The 20,163-nt window shown below is 30.1% G+C and overlaps 1 protein-coding gene across 2 annotated transcripts in view; it reads right to left on the reverse strand.

Annotated features, from left to right (window-relative positions):
- Positions 1-429: 429 nt before the first annotated feature.
- Positions 430-20,163, reverse strand: part of LOC118204008 (telomerase RNA component-interacting RNase) — a 38,079-nt gene continuing 18,345 nt past the window's right edge. The window contains exons 2-3 of one of the 2 annotated variants that reach the window (XM_085817401.1): positions 9,666-9,737; positions 430-712 (exon numbers count right to left, since the gene is read on the reverse strand). In XM_085817401.1, coding sequence (XP_085673527.1) covers positions 605-712; positions 9,666-9,737 — 180 coding nt within the window. In that variant the 3' untranslated portion in view covers positions 430-604. The remainder of the gene's footprint in view (positions 713-9,665; positions 9,738-20,163) is intronic. The other variant, XM_085817402.1, reaches the window with a different exon arrangement.

Consider the following 20,163-nt stretch of genomic DNA (forward strand, 5'->3'; position numbering starts at 1 on the left):
GTAAAGAGCTATTTCATAGATAAATCTGAATTGTTTTTTTCGTACGATAAATCATGATTTTCCATTAATTTGATTCTTTGTTACAAGGGGAGAGTTAAACCCTGAAAAATTTGTGTTCAGATTTCTTGAAACCACATCCTTCTGCCAAATTAAATTATTCCACTTGCGCTAAAAAGACGTGCCACATACATCAAGATGCTTTTGTCTCAAACCATGAGCAAAAATGAAAATAACGCGGTGCACATGTCGCCTGACAACGAGATTGTTTATTTCTCAAGTTACAGCTCTGGATTGCAGACGCGGAGCGGTGTAAATGAGACACTATACCACTTGTTATATTGTAGCGCATGGCACCGCAACCACGAAGTTTAGTCGTATCGCAAGTGGTTAAAGAAAGTATCAATAAACTGAATGCCTCGACACAACTAATCTGATATGGAGAAAATTCACATTTATTGCATCTATTAATAAAAAAAGGCAAATTATTTAAATACAAAAGGGAAACAAACAATCTATAAACATAACTATGTCAAGAATAAGATGCCTTGAGCTTCAGCAAGATAGTTACATACAAATATTTACATAAAAGTTTATATTCAAAATGTTATTTAACAAGAGGGCGTGTTTTCCCATCTTCATCACATGCTTGCTGTCTGTATTTCTTCACTTCAGCCATGTATCGAGTCCATGCATCAGTTGCAGGTGGCTGATCCTAAAATATATGTCACATATTTACAAAATAAAAATAGATGAATTTTTTTTTTTTTTTTTTTTTTTTTTACAAAAAACATTCATATTTCTGTTGAAAAGACCTCTAAGAATTTTTGCTATAAGTTGTGCATTTTTGTTTACCGTAATTTCCGGAAGAAAGGCCGCATCAGCGTAAACGCCGCACTCGAGAAAAATATTAAAATTACACAGAAACGCCGCAATAAATTAAATTGCGCGTGACATCGCCGTGGGCCGTATAGATGCAAAAACTCAACCTAAGTCCTGATATATGACATACCAGTTAAGAAAAATACATGAAATGAAACCATAACTCAAAAATAAATTAAAGGTAAGAAATGTATAGCTTCTGTGCCGTTTAGAGACATTTTCAAAAATTTTCCGCTCCCTTCTTACTTAAAAACTATCCAACAAGTACTTGTACCCAAACTGATGGGATCTGTATTTGGCAGAATGCCAAGAAAAATCCATTCATGCTGAAGGAAAAATACGTCAGAGTTCATTATTGCGAGGCAGGTGGAGTCGTGTCCGCCTTTGAAAAAAATTGCAGAAAAGGCAGGGGTGGAAAGAGGATGGGTTCTGGAAGATTCATCGAATGGCAGAGGAGAGAGACTATTCAAACTGATGAGAATGTTGATTTGAAAGGGGGAAGAATATTATTGTTCTGAGATCTTGTTTAGGGTGAATAAGGCATGTAGGCCCGTTCAAGGGAAAGAATGTAAACAAAATAACATTCGCAAAAAGCAACTGAGTGGTCTTTTGTGTGGGAACAGCACCAGTCTATGCACAATGACAAGGCCATCCAAACTATGTACAATGACCATCATAAGAAAGATTTTATTTTTAGTGCACCTAAACGCCGCACCCGCTGAAAATTTAAGTTTTAAACACATAAACCGCTGCGGCGTTTCTTCCGGAAATTACGGTACTTTTATCCAACTTTTAAGAAGTTGAAACTTTAAGAACTGAAGAGAAAAATTTAAATATGCATATATATATTGTTGCAATTTTGTAAGTTGGGAAATAATCTGAAATTATTTCTCACAAAGAATACACTTTAGAAAGCCAGCACTAACTGGAAAAGATGCCCAATATTAAGAAATGAAACACAGAAATTTACACCATTTGATCGTAAAATCTCAAACAAAATTATGCCTAAAAATACAGAATAGATTTTCTAAGCAAAATAATAAGCTTATATAAAAATTATATTGCAATATTATTTTCTAATGAGTTTTCCATAACAGTTATCTTTAAATGACTAATGACAAATAATTTTAATTCCTCCCTTTCATGATTTATTTATTATTATTTTTTTAAGAGCTGTTGATCTAACTTCTCTGTTTATTGCAATCATCCCATGACGTTTGTAAATTAATGTCAGCAGACTATGAAAACAATTTTAGTCCACATGAATAAAAATGTCACTGATAAAGTACTGTTCTTATATTATTTACATATATAATTATTTTATAAAGTCAGTTTCGTGAATGTTGTAAAAGTGATCTTGCTGTAAACTTTTATTCTCTGCTTATTATTTAAAAACTATTAAAAAAAGCAGGCAATTAAAAATTTAATCAAGAAGGAATAATTCTAAAATTTTGCCAAATTATGAATGATTTTGAATTAAATTCAATTTGAAAGCAATTTAATTCAATTTGGTGACACTTGAGATTGTTTTATTGCCATTTTAAAAATGAAAACAGAAAAGATGTATTTTCATAGAAAGAAAGGTATTTTATTAGACAATAATTCTTAGTTAAAAAAGTATAAAATTTGGTAAAGGGTTCATGAAAATGAATTTGACCACTGGTAAAGAAAAACTTGGGGCAAAAATTACTTCCTCATATTTTTCAGCGAACCATTATAAGTATGCAGAAGGAAACTCTCGTGAACATTCTAGGGATCTGAAATGAACACTTATCGTACTTTATAGAAAATCCAAATTGCAATAAAAAACTACAGTACTAAGTACAATATCCGGACTTAAATGACACCATTTTTTTAAAAAACTTTTTGTCTGCTTTACGCAAGCGCATTTGATTCCCTCCCTCGCTCGTAATAAAACATGTGGAGAGTCTCTATTCGTAATTTCACTTCGGCACTAAATAAAATGCTTTGTTATTGAAGAAACAATAATTTTAGCATAGATTTGTATGATCAAGAATTTGGCTCCAATCCATATCTGCTTGGTACAACATCTCAAACCAAAACATTCTACATCATTGATTTTACACCAACTAATATTTTATATCCCCGAAGTGTAATGGCAAACTGCACATTCAGTTGATCAATGTTAAACGAATTCTGCATATTGCGCATGCCCAGAAGATAATTTGGCGCAATTACGACCTTTGATACATTTTGTAAATAAAATAAATATGGTGTATGGTTGGTATTCTGTTATTTGAGCACAAACAGTTTAGGATTTTAAAACTTATGATGCAAGTTGCTTTATTACTAAAAGTGTAAATTATGCAAATTTTCATTTAAGAATGATTACAAAAAAGAAAACATTATAAGATATGTTAGCTGAATCTTTATTGATTATACTTCTGAGGAATAAAAGCAATTGCATATTTACCATACGTTCCATTCGTATAATCTTTAACAAATTAAAGAATAAATTCAGTTTAAATTACTGAATTGAAGTCAAGGAAATTATCATAAATAACGGATATTAAACATAACGTTTATAAACAAAATAAATCGAAATGAAACAGAATCAAATGCATTCAGCACAAACAAATTTCGGTAGTATTGCAGTTGCTAAAACTTGTGTCGAGTTGCTTATGCTTAGTTGCCAGTATTTTCTCCAACGCCAACGGTAAACCCCTGAGCATGCACAGGATGCAAAATTCATTAACACTAATCAACTCAATGTGCCATTACGCATCCCTGACACCAAACTGGTGAATCATTATTTATTATAGTTTGCTTTCATCACTGTATGTTTATCAACACATGACAACTTGAGTAATGACTCATGTAGCGATGCCTAAAATTTTTTTTATGTTAGTAATTGAATAATAAAGAGTATGGTAACCTTTTACGTTGACATTATGCTTGGCGATGATTACAGATTTAAGTTAAATGCCTAGACTAGGAAATATTTAGGAAAATTTTTTTTCTATATGCTGAAAATAGATTTTCTTAATGATACTCATAGGCAAAAAGATTACATTTAGTGCTATTTGAATTAAGAATTACTGATTTGTTATTCACATAAACCTAGAACCAGTGCCAAGACTCCTATGGCCATACTAAGCGGCAGAATTTAGGACCCACAAGAAACTGCATCAGGCAGCAAGATATCTAGTGCAGACCCTCAATCAGCTTTAAATATATGTAGGAATTTATTTATTCAGGACGCAGATAAGCCTTTAGCATGTGCAAGAAAGAGACGTAAGTATAATAATTAACTAAACTAATACAATTCAGGCTTAATTGTCTCAAAGCATGATAGAAGCAATATAAAACTTAATGGAGCAACTTTTCTTTAGTCATCAATCTCATGATATACAGCCAAATACATATAATGAATGACAGCTTAATTTTTTGGATATTGAAACCAAAGGTTAAATTTTTGAATTAAAGGATTTTGTAAAAAAATGTGGAGAAGCGGTAATAACAGATGATATAAAAGAAGTTTTTCATTGTGATGATAATGCTCCTCAGCCATCAGACAATTCATGGATGGCAAAATCTGCAGTATGGTTCTAGATCTAGAAAATACTGCTATCGATAGTGAAGAAAGTGACAGAGAATTTACTGAAAGCGAAAAATTTTTGATTGACAAATTAGTCTGAATTCTTGACACAGCAATTACTGGACTTCAGCAATGTACCTACAAGAAATTATGTCTGTCTGCAGAATTAAAGAGAAAGTATGGTACTTTTTCTTTTTGCCGGCGCAAACGATAAAGTCGCCAATAATGGTACAACCGATGCCAAACAGAGTATCTTCGCTAGTAACCTTTTACGCCTATTTTCAAAACAAATCACAGCCATTTCTTATCAGATTGACTGTTTCTTTCAATGCTGGCATACAATTGCATAGAATTTTTACAAAATAGTTAAATTTTACGCCCTAAGAAAATTCGAGGTAATTAAGTCAATTAGAATGCAATCACAAATTTATTGTCTTTTCACAAAATTTTAAACCATATTAAAATGTTTATGCCTTCAAAATAAAAAATTCTTAGAGTTAACATTTGTTATGTGCATACTGTATGTTGTCACCAACAAAGTCTGCTTGGTAAGATTTGCGCCGGCGAAACGGGAAAGTACCGAAAGTATTAGTACAAAAAACGAAGCAACTTAAATTGAAAAAATTCTTAATAAGCAAACAAATAAATATTAAGCTTTTTTTTATTTTTTTTTTTTTGTAAATTTCATTCCCCCCTTTTTTTGTAGTTCTGAAGCATTTATGATCAAAATCATAAATGCTTCATTATTTCATAAATCACGATTCCATATTTTAAATTTTATAATTTCTACATGCCATTTTACTAGATTTAAACTGATGATCTATTATCCGGAATTGCGGAAGTCCCGACGAGTCCGGATCTCGGACTTTGTACTGTGCATAATTTGTCTGTATACATTAACGGTGTAAATTATTTCTTCCTATAATGAAAACTAAAGCCTTCCATTTCTATTTCATAAAAAATTATGAAATATATTTATTTATTACTATGCTTCATTTTTTTTCACGGAAAATTATAAAATTAGCTAATGATTTTTCAAAAAACAAATGTAAATTTTATGACTTATAAATAAGACTAAGATTCATTTAATATGTAATTTTTAATCATATACACAGTAATATTAAGCACAAGCTTTTGAATGTTAGTGTACTATACTACATTATGCAATCAGTATTCACTATTATGAAAAAATATTTCCTCAGATGGGGAAAATACAATATGAAGTCTGTAATCCGGATGTCTATTATCCAGAATGATCTATAATCTGAACCTCAAAGCCACAAACTTTTTTTTGTATGCTTTATGCATGTGCATAATGCATTTACACATGTACGTTTAGCACAAAAAACGAAGCAACTTAACTGATATTGAAAAAAATGTTTAATAAAGTAAACATATAAATACTAAGCTTTTTTTTGTAAACTTTGATACCCTTTAGATCATAATTGCTCTTTATTTCATAAATTACAGTTACATAATTTCTGCATGCCATCTTACCACATTTAAATTGATGATCTATAATCCGGAAAAACCCTTAATCCAGAATCGCCGAAGTTCTGACGAGTCCAGATTACGGACTTTGTACTGTATAAAATATTTTAACATCTTTGATGCGATCGAGCCTATTCACTTTAAGGAATTTTAATTCTGTATTAATATATGTTTAATTGCTTAGGTTAGTGTACTTAAGTATAACATTAGATACAGACATTAAATTTATAAGGCCAAAGTTTATATCACCACAAACAATTTTTACCCCACACAGCATTTTCATATGCCTCAGCAAAAGTAAGTTTAAATGAAAAATATGGATCTAAGACTTAAAATAAAACATAAGAATATAAACATAATTACAATTTAAAGAAACTATACAGAAAAGTTCATATAGATTTTTTTCAATGGAACACACCCATGGCCAAAATTAAACTTGAAATATCCAGTTCTTAGATATTTTATACATGATAATTTTATCTGGATCAGTAGAATGCTTCTTACTCTAGTAAATAACAAACAGATTAAAAATTTTCAATCATAACTACACAAGGTATCTAAAAAAACATTGACTTCACCCTGATTCTTTACATAAAAATAGAATACAGAATTTTTTGCAATCAATTGCAATTTTCAGGAAAAACTTAAGTTTTGACCCCCATACAAATAAATTCTCAATCAGCAAAATGTGGCTTATATGCTACAAAATTTCAGCATTTTATCACAAAAAAAAACTGAAAAGATATGAAATGGAGATTTGGGTGATGATTATTACCCACACTAAAGATACTTCTTTCTTTTCTTTTCCCCCCTAAATTTACTAAGAACTTTTTTGGTGGAAAACTTTCATTACAACCAGATACGTATATGTACTTCTGCATATATACACACAACAGAAGAGTACTGTAAAGTCTTAAACTCATTCATTCTCCAATATTCAAATGTAACATGAAATCTCTTTGGGAAGGAGATAATTTAAAACTCTATGTAGCTTTCAATTGAGTGTTTTACTGTATCTCGTACAGAATGTTATAGCCATGCATATATAGCAGGTTCAGAAAAGTCTTTGCACGGCCTTTATTTTTGCAATCATTGATCACAGACATATATTCTGTATTACAAAAAATGTTTAACGATGCAAAGACTTTGGCAGTTTTAAAGAAATCACTTTTGTAAAAATTTCAAAATCTAACTTTTCATATGTTATATGATTATGAAAATTTTGAACTCGTTATTAAAAAAATAAAACACACAAAGTTTGACTTCTTGCATGGCAAAATTAATCTGAATATTTGATGTAAAAATTGAAAAAATGGCAAAGTTCAAGGGCATCGTGTCTGCATTTATATGAAACTAAAATAAGTTACCCCTCCCCCCCCCATTCTCCAAAAAAGATTTTATTCATAGAATCTTATAGAATTCATGTTCAGAAAAGCACTGGCAGACTTCAATATTGGCATATAGCCTACTTATTACTAGCATTAATTAAAAAGGAAAAATATTTTTATTTTAATTAATTTTTACAATTACCAAATTGTGATTCTAAAGGAGTAAAACTTCATAGGTATATATATTAATAACATTTTTAAACTCTGAAAACTTATAAATTACTTGTTTGAACATTCTTTCAGTATATGAAATGTAACAAAATTATAAAGACAAGTACATCACAAAAGAATATTAAATGGCATTTGTGAGGAAATGAAATCCACCTTGAATTATCATAATTTATTTACTAAACAATCTTTCAATGCATATTCAAAATGTCGAATATCGCAAATTTTTAGAAAATTAAACATCCTCCATCTTTTTTGGTTTCATTGGGGTCAAATTTATTTTATTTAAATATAACATACCTGCCAACCTCTAAAGATAAAAATTCAGAAGATTTCTCCAAAATTCAGAAGAACACGAAGAATTAATATCATGCTTTTATATTAAAAAAATAACTTATACAAATAGAAAAAAGAAAATTGTACTTACATCAGTAAATCTCAATTAAGTAGTAACTAAAAAATTTATTAGAAAACATAAAACAAGAACTTAATGTTACTCAAAAAAATTATTGCAATGAATTTAGAGTGCATTTTTTGGCTTTAGCCAAAAATTCTTTGGAAAATTTCCTGTCATAAAAATTAATTTCCTCATAACATTTAACAATTAAAATGTTTTCTAGAGTTTTTGGTGAAATTGAAGAACGAAACATAGTTTTGTTTTTCTTCACAACACTGAAGACTCTCTCGCACTCAGCATTACTGTGTGGAATTACGAGAATAGCACATAAAATTCCTGCTAGTCTATCATATTTTGGTATTCCATCAGCTCTTTTTATTCTTTTTAAGGTACCAACGAGGACATCAAGTCTATCTTCTCCAGAACTGGCAAAGTCTTCAAACTGTGCAGCAGAAAATTGCTTCTGTAGTTCATCTAAAGCATCATTATGGCATTCATTTTCTTTAGTTGTTAACAAAAATGGAAATTTATCAATAAAAAAACGAATCTTTTCAAAAAATGAATTTTCAATTTGTTTCAAATTTGCCACTTCAGCATTTAAAAGAACTTCATTTTGCAAAGGAAACTTCCTTACAATGTAATCAAGGCTGAGGAAAAGTACTTTCTAACACATTGAAAAAATTCTTTTTTCTCATGATCTTTCAAAGAATTTACAAGTTCCCTGGTTTGATTTCCAATTATAACCACCGTGACTTATTATGAAGTCACACACGCACACGTTGCAAAACGCATAGTTATTTTCTTTGAAGGATTCTTTAATTGTCGGAAATTCGGCTTTGTAGGCAGGCCGAAAATGTTGAGAATACGGTTTTTTTTAACTCATTTCGTAACAACGATGTATTAAGAAAATTCGTAGCACGTGGGGAAAAAAACAAAAAAAAACAGAATGCAACAATTCACGCTCGCTAAGTAATTCCCTTGCTGCTAAAGCGAAAGTGAAAAAAATAATCTGGCGCCCACAAAGTAAAGAGTGGGAGAAACAAGTTCAGCGCATTGGATTGGCTGGTTAAGCGGCGAGATGGGAGAAACCGCAGGTTACTGGATTCGAAGTAGTCGGTAGTTGGCGGTAAAACACGATGCAATTGGCGAAAAATTCTAAAATTTCGACAAAAATCACTAAAAACACTTGAAAAAGGAAAAAAATCGTAAAAAATGGATTACGATCATAAAATCGTAAAGACAAACACATTTTCGTAAAAATTCGGCAGGTATGATATAAATATATGGCCAGAGGAATGTTCAATAAATTATCGCATTTGATATAAAGTTATTTTTAAAAATACAAAAATATGAATCTTTGCATCATTTAAAATATTTTTATAATCAGATCAAAGGTTGCAAAAATAAAAGCTAGGTAAGATCTTTTTTGTATATTAAAAATAAGTCTTTGAATTTATGTTTTGTACTTGCTTTCATACTTTTCATTAACATTGCTCTAGATTTTAACCCCCCTTTTTTTATAAATATAATTTCTTGCTCTTTATATGCAATTCTCATCAATAAAATTATATTATCCTCAAAAGCAGCAAAATAAAATTAAATATATTACAATAATTACAAGCATTGCATTTTAAAATTTATTTACACTTTATTAGTACACTACAACAAATAATATTCACATTCACATAAACAGCACCTTCAGTTAAAAATAATTTATATTCAATATACACTACTCAAATATTTCAAGATAGTTAAATATAATAAATTTATGAAAAGTACATACATCAAGATAATCCGCAGTCTTCTGCTTCTTAACCATTCCAGTCTTAAGAACTTTACCCCCACGTCTCTTCACCTGGGGAGAAATAAAGCACTTCCACCATTAGCATAATCCATGCACCATTAGAATGAGAACTCCTTCGTTCAGCCTTAATTATATTACATCCTGAAAGGTCAATAATGGCAGCACACAAACGCTCTTCACTTCAATAATTGATACAATTAATATATTAGGATTAAAGCGCAGTTCTATTCGAATAATTTTCATTATATGGGTAAAAAAATTTTTGTTTGAATATTAAAAACTATGTATATTATTAAAAGAAATCAAAATTTGAGTTAAAGAATATTGTTTATCCAGATATGTCTCGGTCCTCATCTTCATAATTGATATCTTAATAAAAAAAAATAACAAATATTGTTTTTAATTTACTTTTAAAGCAATGGAACAAGGAAGGAATTCTCTATATGCGCTTCTCCAAAAAAGTTATTACAAAAAAGTTTTACCAGAAAGTATAATTTAACAACAACCAAAATAAAAAAATCAACTACAAAATTTCTTTTAACCTTGCATAAAACAAATCTTGAGAAAAATGGGTGTCAAATATATCCTTGTGTTAAAAAATGTTTACTTTTTAAAATCACAGCTGCATTTTATAAAAGTAGGCATACTTAATAGATAATAATATGTTAATCATTTGAATTATATATACAATTTACATAAAAAATTATTACATATCATTGGTATGAGTAAAACCAATGAGATATTTACATGTTGAATTAAATGTTGCACAAAAAGACATTTTATATGAACTTAGAGCTATTATAAAATTAAAATAAAGGCTAATATGATTGAAAGTAATCTTTAAAGCTAATATAAATCAGGGAAAAAGTCAGTTACTGACTCCATTACAATCAAATCACGAGTAGAATTTAAATACAAGGAACTAAAAATTAACATCAAGAACATATAGTTTGTTCGTATTGAAATTTCTGCAAAATCCAGCAAGGTTATCTGCATCATAAAAATGGTTGGAGCAAAATAATTAAAATCAACATTTGCCAGGAATCCATTAATCCAAGAAGATGAACATATACTGAATTGATTCAAAACTACTTAAAACTTCGAAAATTTTATCAATTATGCATGTAGATAAAACAGTAAGACTGTTACAAACCCATCAATTGTATAGTGTATAAACCAAATAGGGTCTGCTCTTGAATATAAAAGTGAAATGCAACATTTCTAAATGAGATATTGTAAAACTGTAGTGGAACATAATTTAATGTTTTGAATAGTAATTAAGATTCGCTGTGTGGCAACGAGTTGAGCTAAAAACGTCGTTACTTGGAGCATTCCTTGATAAGCGTTGTGTAAGCTTTATTTCTTAAAAGTTTGTTATATTTTATGAAAAAAATAAGCAACATGTTGCAAACAAAAATGTAAATCGTGAAAATAAATATACTGTTTCTTTTAAGACCAAAACAAGCATTTATTTCCCTTATTCATCAAATCCATAAAACTTCATTTATTTCTATAATGTTTGAAATTTCTCATCAAACAAATGATATTCAAAACCAGAAAGCATGGTGTCTGCTGTAATGGGATAGGTAAACTGACTAAATATTAGTCTTGAATAAAATGATTTGAATTCTAAGATTCTGATATATGTCATTTTACATATACTTTTCTGTACTTCAGAATATCGTATATCTTGAACCTTCACTTCCAATGAAAATTTCAAATTCATCTTAAAATGAAGCTGTTAATCATTACTGAAAATAAATGATAGTATTTATGGGCTTACAGCCAACAATACCAGTTATGTATTCATTTATAATTCAGATTCCCATATTCTTTTAAATTATTTAGAATTGATAATAAAATACGAGATGAAAATCTCAAAGATTATTTAGCAGTACAGATCAAGAATTTAACAAAGTTACAACACAAAAAAAAATATAAATGAAAATAACATGAACTTGACTAAAACCAGACAAAGACAAAATATTACAATATTCAGGGTTTGTACACATTTCTGCACAAGGAAATTAAGTACTTTTAAGGATCATTATTGAATAAAAATTAAGGACCTATGAGCAAATGGGAACTGAATAAATTCAATTAAAAATATTATATCTATGCTTGAACGTGAGTAGGATGGATTATTATTAAACATAACTTAATTAACATAATTATTAATATGTTTGAGAATAAAATTAATTTTATGAAATTTACCAAGTAGCATTAAATATTTTACACTCATAATAACTGGACATATTTGAAAGAAAATAAGTGACATTTTAGTTACGTTTTACTAACAGCTTGTAAAACTGTAGTGGAACACAACATTTTTTTTTTAATGTCTCATTTTGTCACATACTTGCTCAGTCTAGAGGTTTAGTAAATAAAGTAGATTTTATGTCAAGCAGCATAGGTTAAAATGAGCATTAAAATCATAATCAGCATGATTCATAACAAAAGACTGGCTGTTGTCACTGCTCCTGCTTGCCTATAGAGAGACCTGCTGATCAGAACAAACCTGAAAGGCCTGATGTAGACACAGTTAGCAAGTTTTGAAAGTTAGCTGACTCTGTCTGATGCTGTTAGTGTCGTAGCTTCATGTAGAGTTCCAGGGTTTGTAACTCCCTTAACTTCCTTACATACTTTAAGGTTCTACTAAGCCACAAGTTGTTTTGCACTAAGTTTCACTAGATGCAAAGAATAACTTTCACATGAATTTTTATATTTTTGTGTTTTACCTTGTGACCACGGTACAGGTTAAACACGTTGAGCCCAGCATCGAATTTGCTGTCCTTTCTGTTCAGCCGGCGGCACTATTGCGATCAAGCGGTGTAATATTGCCAACTTAAATTATACAGAAAGGAAGGAGACGCACATAAAGCCCGAAAGTATTGGTCGAAATGTTATGATGACAATTCAAAACTATTTGGTTGCAAGATAGCCAAAAATGTTACAAAAATAGTTGTTTCGTATTGTAATATGTGTAAAGCTAAGCCATATTTTTGTTTAGAATGTTTCAATAAATTTCATTAAAACTACATTTGATCACATTTCAATGAGACTATACTTATTTTTTTAACTCTACTACTGTCAGTCTTGAGACCAATGCCAGCCAAACGAAAATTCCAGTGCCAGTTCCCAGGGGCCGGCACCGAGCTCAGCCTGTTAACAAAAGGCAAAAACTTGCTTTAATATAGAGAGATAATTTTTAAGAGAATGCATTTAGTTATAATTAAATTAAGTATTAGATAACCTTAGTCATTATGGATTTAAATAGCCACTATTAAATTAATTTTTTAATAATATTTGTTAAAAAACCCTATTAATATCACGATCTTATAAAATTTTACAGTTTAAAATACATCCAATTTATGACACTGATTTTTAAACAATATTAGGATAATTACACATTAAAAGCTACAAAACATAAAACTCAAATAATTATGTGTCTTTTTAATTTGAAGGCCTGCCCACACATTTTGGCTAATTTATAGATTTCCTTCTCCTTAAGCATGTTTTCTAACAATTAGAAATTTGTCTCAATATGCAAAACAATGTTCTCATTAGTTTCTGCATGTTTTATCTCCTAACTGCCAACCTCTCCACAATGTACTACCTATGAGGGTTTACTTGATCTGGTAAAAGTTAAATAGTCCGACCCCCCCCCCCCCGACAGACAGGAAACAAATTATCACTATGTCTGAAAGTAATTATAAATCAGATAATAAATTTAAATAAAGGTTTAAATAAGCTTCTTATTCAAAAAGAACTTGAAACATATAGGCCTGTTTTTATGCTAACAAAATCAATTACAGTTTGTGGTGATAATTAAACAAATTCAAACTAAAAATATGGACTAGTGGTAAAAAATTATACAATTTAATCTGGTTCAGTAACTCTATGGTCATAATAAACTCAAATGTCAGCAACAGTAATGCAAAGACTAATAATTACAAATTACCAGAGCTGACAGAACTAATGCAGGGAGCAATGGAAAATTATAGTAAAGGCTGAAACTGTAAATAACTGGGTAATTTACGTAATAATAACTGTACATATCTTTGAAGAATAATTTTCTTTCTCTTTACATATTTAGTTTCTTTTTTCTTTTCACTTTAAATTTCTGGGGATTTAATAAAAGACTTGTTATTCTAAAAGACTAAATGCATTTAGAATGTATGGAAAAAGCTGCTAATTTTATTTCTTTAGTAATATGAACATTCAGAAGAAATATGAAATACATATGTTAAAGTCAGGCCACAGGGCTGATGTGACATAATTTTTAGAATTTAGGGACACACTGAGCAACAAAATCTAGAAATGGCAAAACTTTTAGAATTTAGAGCAGGCATTGGAAGCAGAATTTAGAAAGGCATCAAACAGCAGAATTTAGGATCAACAGAGATTGCATCAGGTGAGAAGATGCCTAGTGCCAGATCTGTGTATGATGCATTAAGACATATTAGATGAATCTTTTGAATTGTCAGTTTTCAATTTCTTTATTAATAAAAAATTCCTTTCTATAATGCCTGTCCATATGATAAGATTAGAAGTACTTTTGATATTTTCCATCTAGTGAAAAGTAGAGAAAATGAAGGGAAGATAAAAATGTTAATAAAGCGATTCTAGAATCAGAAGTAAAACATTCAACTATTATATTTTCATTGTTATTCCAGATGTTCTCTAAAATGTAAGAAACAGCGTGTTACTACCATGGAGACATTTTTTATTTTATCACATTTTTCTGGAATCTTTTAGAATCGTGGGTCTATAAATTTGCCTTAAAATCTTTCTAAGCTTTCCAAGTTTCAATGTCTAAAACCCCAAAGAAAAATTACTCCTACCAATACTGTAACAGCAAAAAGCCAGAAATGTTTTTTAAAAAAAAATCGGAGGAAAAAAGTGTGAAATTAATTTTATAGAGAAAACAGATGCATTTCTGAGAATTCTGACCATTTTGAGAAATGGGAAAAATTCTTACCATGAAAAAATTAAAAAGATATTTTTAATTAATTACACAGCTATTTTGCTTTTGCTAAAACCTGTTTTGTAAACTGTGCTTTATAGCGTTATTCCTTGCTTATTTTTCAGATTCAAAAACTTGTATTCAATGTGGCCAAAATGGAGCTTTATAATATGAGTGAAAAATAAAAATGCTTTATTTTAATGTTATTTCTTAAATATAATCCTAATATATTATCATTTTTTAATGAAATTAATCAATGTTAGACTGTTCTAAAAAATCGTCAAAAAATTCCCAGATATCGGAATAAAAAATTTTCTATAGAAACCGATCTTAAAATCGCCAAAATGTTAATAATGTCCAAATTTAGAACCGTTTAATAAAAGAATTCACATCCCCAAAAGCAGAAAGTTGTTTGAGAGCTTCTTCATTACAAAAAATGAAATACTTTTGAAATGCGTATGTTTCACTTCTTGCTCAGTTCGAGTATCCCACCATTATTTATATTACAAGGAACAAATTATAACTCATGAACCCATTCAAAAAATAGCCATATTTGTCAGTGAATTGCCAAAAATATTCCTGCAAAATGCTAATTCAGACTCAAAATGGCAGTCGTAAAAACAGACCGAAATTTCAGATGATTAAAATTAAGGACCTTCTGGCGATTTTGGCCAAAATTAGGGACTTTTAAGGACTCTTAAGTACCATACGAACCCTGGATATTACTGTAGTAAATTTTTCAAAGCTTGAAAAAACACAGAAAATTTTCCAAAACCTCAGAAAACGACATTTTTGTAATCTTTAGCTATGTAGTCATTTACATGCAACTATCTCTTTCATTGATCGTTATTACTTCATAAGTACGCAATATTTATGATAATGAAATATCAGATATTACAACAGAAACTAATTTTTCAGCTTTCGAGGTGGGATTTGAAAAAAGATGAATGTTTTCTTCATTTGCAGTGCAGTATTTCTTGATACAGTAAAAAGCTGCATTTGCCATGTAGTAGAGAACTTGTAATATAAAGAAAATTACACAATATATTATTGAAATGATTAACATCAACAGAATTTTGAAATTTTTGAATAGATAAAGAGCTAATTATTTGTAAATGACATAATACTATACAGTTTTTTTTTTTTTTTTTAACTTTAAAATAAATTTTAGAAGAAGGCTTTTTTAAACTCATATGCCACATGTATCACAGATTTATATGCAAATATAACAGAAATAATACATTATATAAAACGCACTTCTGTAAAGTCACAGATAGGATTTTTTTTCCCCCCAGATACGAATTACATACAAAAATATAGCAATTCCAATTATAATATGAATAACATACTGATAAAAAAAATCTGTCAAGGGGCTTGAGTCCAGGTACTTCTGGATAAACAATATTCTATGTTATTACCTAGATTATAATAATTTATGGGTCGGGAAATATAAAATGAATATTTTTATAATAAATAAAAAGCGCAATTCCTTTTCTTAGAAATGGAAAATAAGATTTTGTGTTACAAGTAAAACTTAAAACAAATTTGTGTTAATCATTCTCAAAACCTAAACAATTAAAGATTACTAATTATGTATTAAGAAACTAAAATTTTTATTTGTGCTGCAAATTAGGATATATTCACAGAATCAATCACATAAAGTAATATTACAAAATGATATAATTCATCCAATACAAGAAATAATCAAAATTATTTTCAACAAACAAGATTTAACCCAGTTATCCTGCTCAATACTTTTTTTTAAATTTTAATTAAACACTAAGGTAATTCAAACATTGTTGGAAATTTGCACACATTTACTAGGAAATATGACATTATAACAGTTAGCATAAATGTTTAGGAAGAAGCAGAGGTAGAAGAAAAATGTTCATTACCAATTGCCTTTTCAATTTGGTTTCATCATGACAATAAATGTATTCTTGAACATGACAGTTCTCACATTAAAGATTTGTATATTTTCAATGGCGTCAGTATAGAACCCCCTGAAAGCAGATAAATTTTAAAGGGGGTAAGTGATGATCAAAGTGGCCGGACAGCAATTAATAGCCAATTATTAGGAAAGTTACCGCATTCATATACAAGTATACTGATTCTCCAAGGGTAACTGTTTGCAACACTTTATAGATATTGTTGTGTGCATATGGGTTCACCATGGATTAAATGCTCACGAAACCAATGATAGCTTGATAAAATTTCTTTTCCAAAAGAAACACTTTACAGTTTTAGAAGTTTCTACAAAAATACTCGTACGATGATTCTCAGTCAGACAGAGCACAATCAGTAGTTACCACTTCAAACTACTAAGAACGTTAAACACAGCACACCTACATAGCAAAACTTGCACAATCTCTCATTATTCCGAAGTCAGCTGGACTACAAACTTAGAAACTGATATTCTCTCCCGTCTCATATAGTTTTCCCTCGACAGCCAGGAAATTTCCAGCACCTTCGATTTCTCAAAATTAAGTGTTGGATACAGTTACATAAAGGGATAAATTACAGTTATTCAATTAAAGTACCAGTTGTAGAGGGACTGAACCAAAATATTACTCTGCTTTTGCCAATTTCAAGCCAGATATGGTGACAAATGCATCACCACCTTAATGCTATCTCACCAATTTAGCAAGACAGCCGTTTTATTCAATATTAAATAACTTGCTATGTAACTTTTTTATGGCAGAGCTTCATTCTCTTCAGACTTTTCATGTTACATTATAGAACACTTGTAACAATATTTTTTATACTGTGAAAGAATTTTTCCTCGAAGTTCAATGCCTATGAGAACACAATAAAAATCAGAAAACATACTGACTGATATATATTCACTGCTCAACACCATATTAAAAAACTGACTGGAAGACACATCAATCTCACTTAAGCTAGAAGGAGATTACCTTCAGTTTTCTTTTAGAACTAACTTACTTTTCAAATCAGTGTCAACAAAAATATTTCATTATTTTGATAATTTAAATGCAACTATCCATTATTAAAAAAGACTGCATTTCCTCAGAAGATATTTTGTTATATACAAGCCACATGCAAAATTTAAGATTTTCATGTCCCCTTCCTAGCATAAAAAATTTCAGCAAGTCAACATGCGTCAGCGAACCTCTGAAATGTGATATACCTGATCTTGATATTAGGATGCAAGAGTTGATTGCACTAAAAAAAGGATGTTCAAGCACAAGGCAAATTACTAAAATGAATGGGTATGCCAAGTTTTGGAATTTAAAAATCATCAAAGAGAAAAAATATCCCAAAATACACGTTATTGCCAAAACAATATTATTGATTTTCCCCTCTTCTTACCTATTAAAACAAGCTTTAGTCAAGTGAATAGTTTACTACAGAAAACACAGAGCCTGAATATTTTTGCACAAAGTGATATAAGAACTAATTTGAGCAATTTTATGCAAAATAGCTTTACAAAATACATCAAGCTTTTGTGTAAATTTATGTACAATTATGTATTATTACGTACATACAATTATGTATTTTTATCGTATTATTTTACGATCATAATATAAAGAAAATATAAGGGGGGTCAATGAGAAAATCATTCTTGAAAACTGATTGATACTAGGTAAAGGTTGAGAATCTGTGTTCTAGAAGAATCACATGTGTGTGCCTGTGCCAAAGCTTCACAGTAATCCATTCCAAAGAACAATTCTTCTCTGATGAAATTGTAAATTCTTTAGTTCGCATAATTTACATTTTAAATGTACCTCAACTGTGTACTGGAATGATGAGAATTATCACTTTCATTAAATCATCACTAATATTGAACATTTCTTTAGAAAAGTTATGTACTAAGCTACTCCAGAAAATAAGTATCATTTGCACATGCATAGTTACACTGTTCAATTGAGAACGAATCAGCCTAGCCATTTTGTTTCTTTACATTAATGTTTGAAGTCACTGTCTGTCGGCAATCCCGTTTAAAACTATTGGCTCTCCAGCTGTGAAATAATAGCTATTATCAAGTTTTTGAATGCAAGAAATGTTTGAGCTTGTGAAACTTGCCAGTATAAGTAGAACTTATGAAGGAAATGCAATAAATGAAAGTATGGTGCAAAAAAAAAAAAAAAAAAAAAAAAAAAAAATGCTTAGGATGCTAAAGGAAGCGAATATGTCCATAAAGAGGAGCACAGTGGACACCCATCATTGATCACCGAAGAATTTGTACACTGCATCAACGAAAAAGTTTGTTCCAGCACGCAATTTAAGATTTCTGACGTGTCAATGCATTTCACAATCTTTATTACAAGAAACTGTGAACATCTGCACTACAAAAACTGTATATAATGAGTACTGAAAACACTAAATGGACCTTCAAAAATGAAAATGCATGGGAACAGCCTTGGAATTTTTGCAGTGTTATGCAACAGAAGGAAATGACTTTTTGAAAAGGACTGACAGACAATGGAAACATGGGTTTGCTATGAGATACCTGAAATGGCAGCATACTGGTTCCCCGAAATTAAAGAAAGCAAAGCCACCTCCTTCTTAAAAAATTCATGTGTACCGTGTTTTAGAACAGTCAAGGAATTTGGTTAATGAACTGGATGGAACGAGGTCCAGCAATCACTGCTACAGTTTATTGTGGGATATTTTAAGACGTTACGGCACGTGATTCAGAACAAAAGACGTGGACTACTAACTTTTGGTATTATATTCATACATGAGAACCTGTGACCCCATACTACACGTGTAACGATGATGCTATTTCATTTATTACACTGGGAACAATTCTGTCACCCCCTTATAATCAAGATCTAGGTCAGTCCAACTTATCTGTTTTCGCATCTCAAGAAATTTCTTGCCATCCAGCACTTTGCAAGTGATGGTGAGAAAGGTTAACATACAGAACTGGTTCAGTCACAGGCAGCCGAATTCAACAAAGAGGGTATTTTGCAATTAATGCCAGGATACATGCCTTAACTTACATTGTGAACAAACACGTCAAAAAGTAGTTTAAGGTACATAGATTTTTCTGTAATAAAACAGATAAATTGCTAATCTTTTTTAAAACCCAAATAATACTTTGTGTTACTTACTGAATTAGTGTACACATACTAAGCCTTTGAGGATTCGTATTTAAGGATAATTTCAAATTATGGACTAGAACTTTTTTCCCCTTCTTGCCAACAAATGTTTTAGTGGTATCATTTAATACCACACACCAAGGATAGTTTTTATTTTTATTTTCCGTATTTGACGGCATATAAGACACACCCTCATTTAGATGGCCACACACAAGGAAAAAAGTTAATAGCGTGGTTTCTTTTAGTTCTCACGTTTCATAAAAGCAAAATAAACAATTATTGAATGCAATTACTTTCACGTATAAGACGCAGGTAACTTTTTTGAGACCAAATTTAGGAAAAAAGTGCATCTTATATGCAGTCAAATACGTTACTTATTATTTAACATATAAATGGAATGCGATTATCTTTTCAATTATTTTTTAAGATTTAAGAGATAATTAAA

The sequence above is a fragment of the Stegodyphus dumicola genome, chromosome 5, assembly GCF_044657685.1.
Source record: "Stegodyphus dumicola isolate Sdum_Otavi_A_Nest chromosome 5, ASM4465768v1".
Taxonomy (NCBI): domain Eukaryota; kingdom Metazoa; phylum Arthropoda; class Arachnida; order Araneae; family Eresidae; genus Stegodyphus; species Stegodyphus dumicola.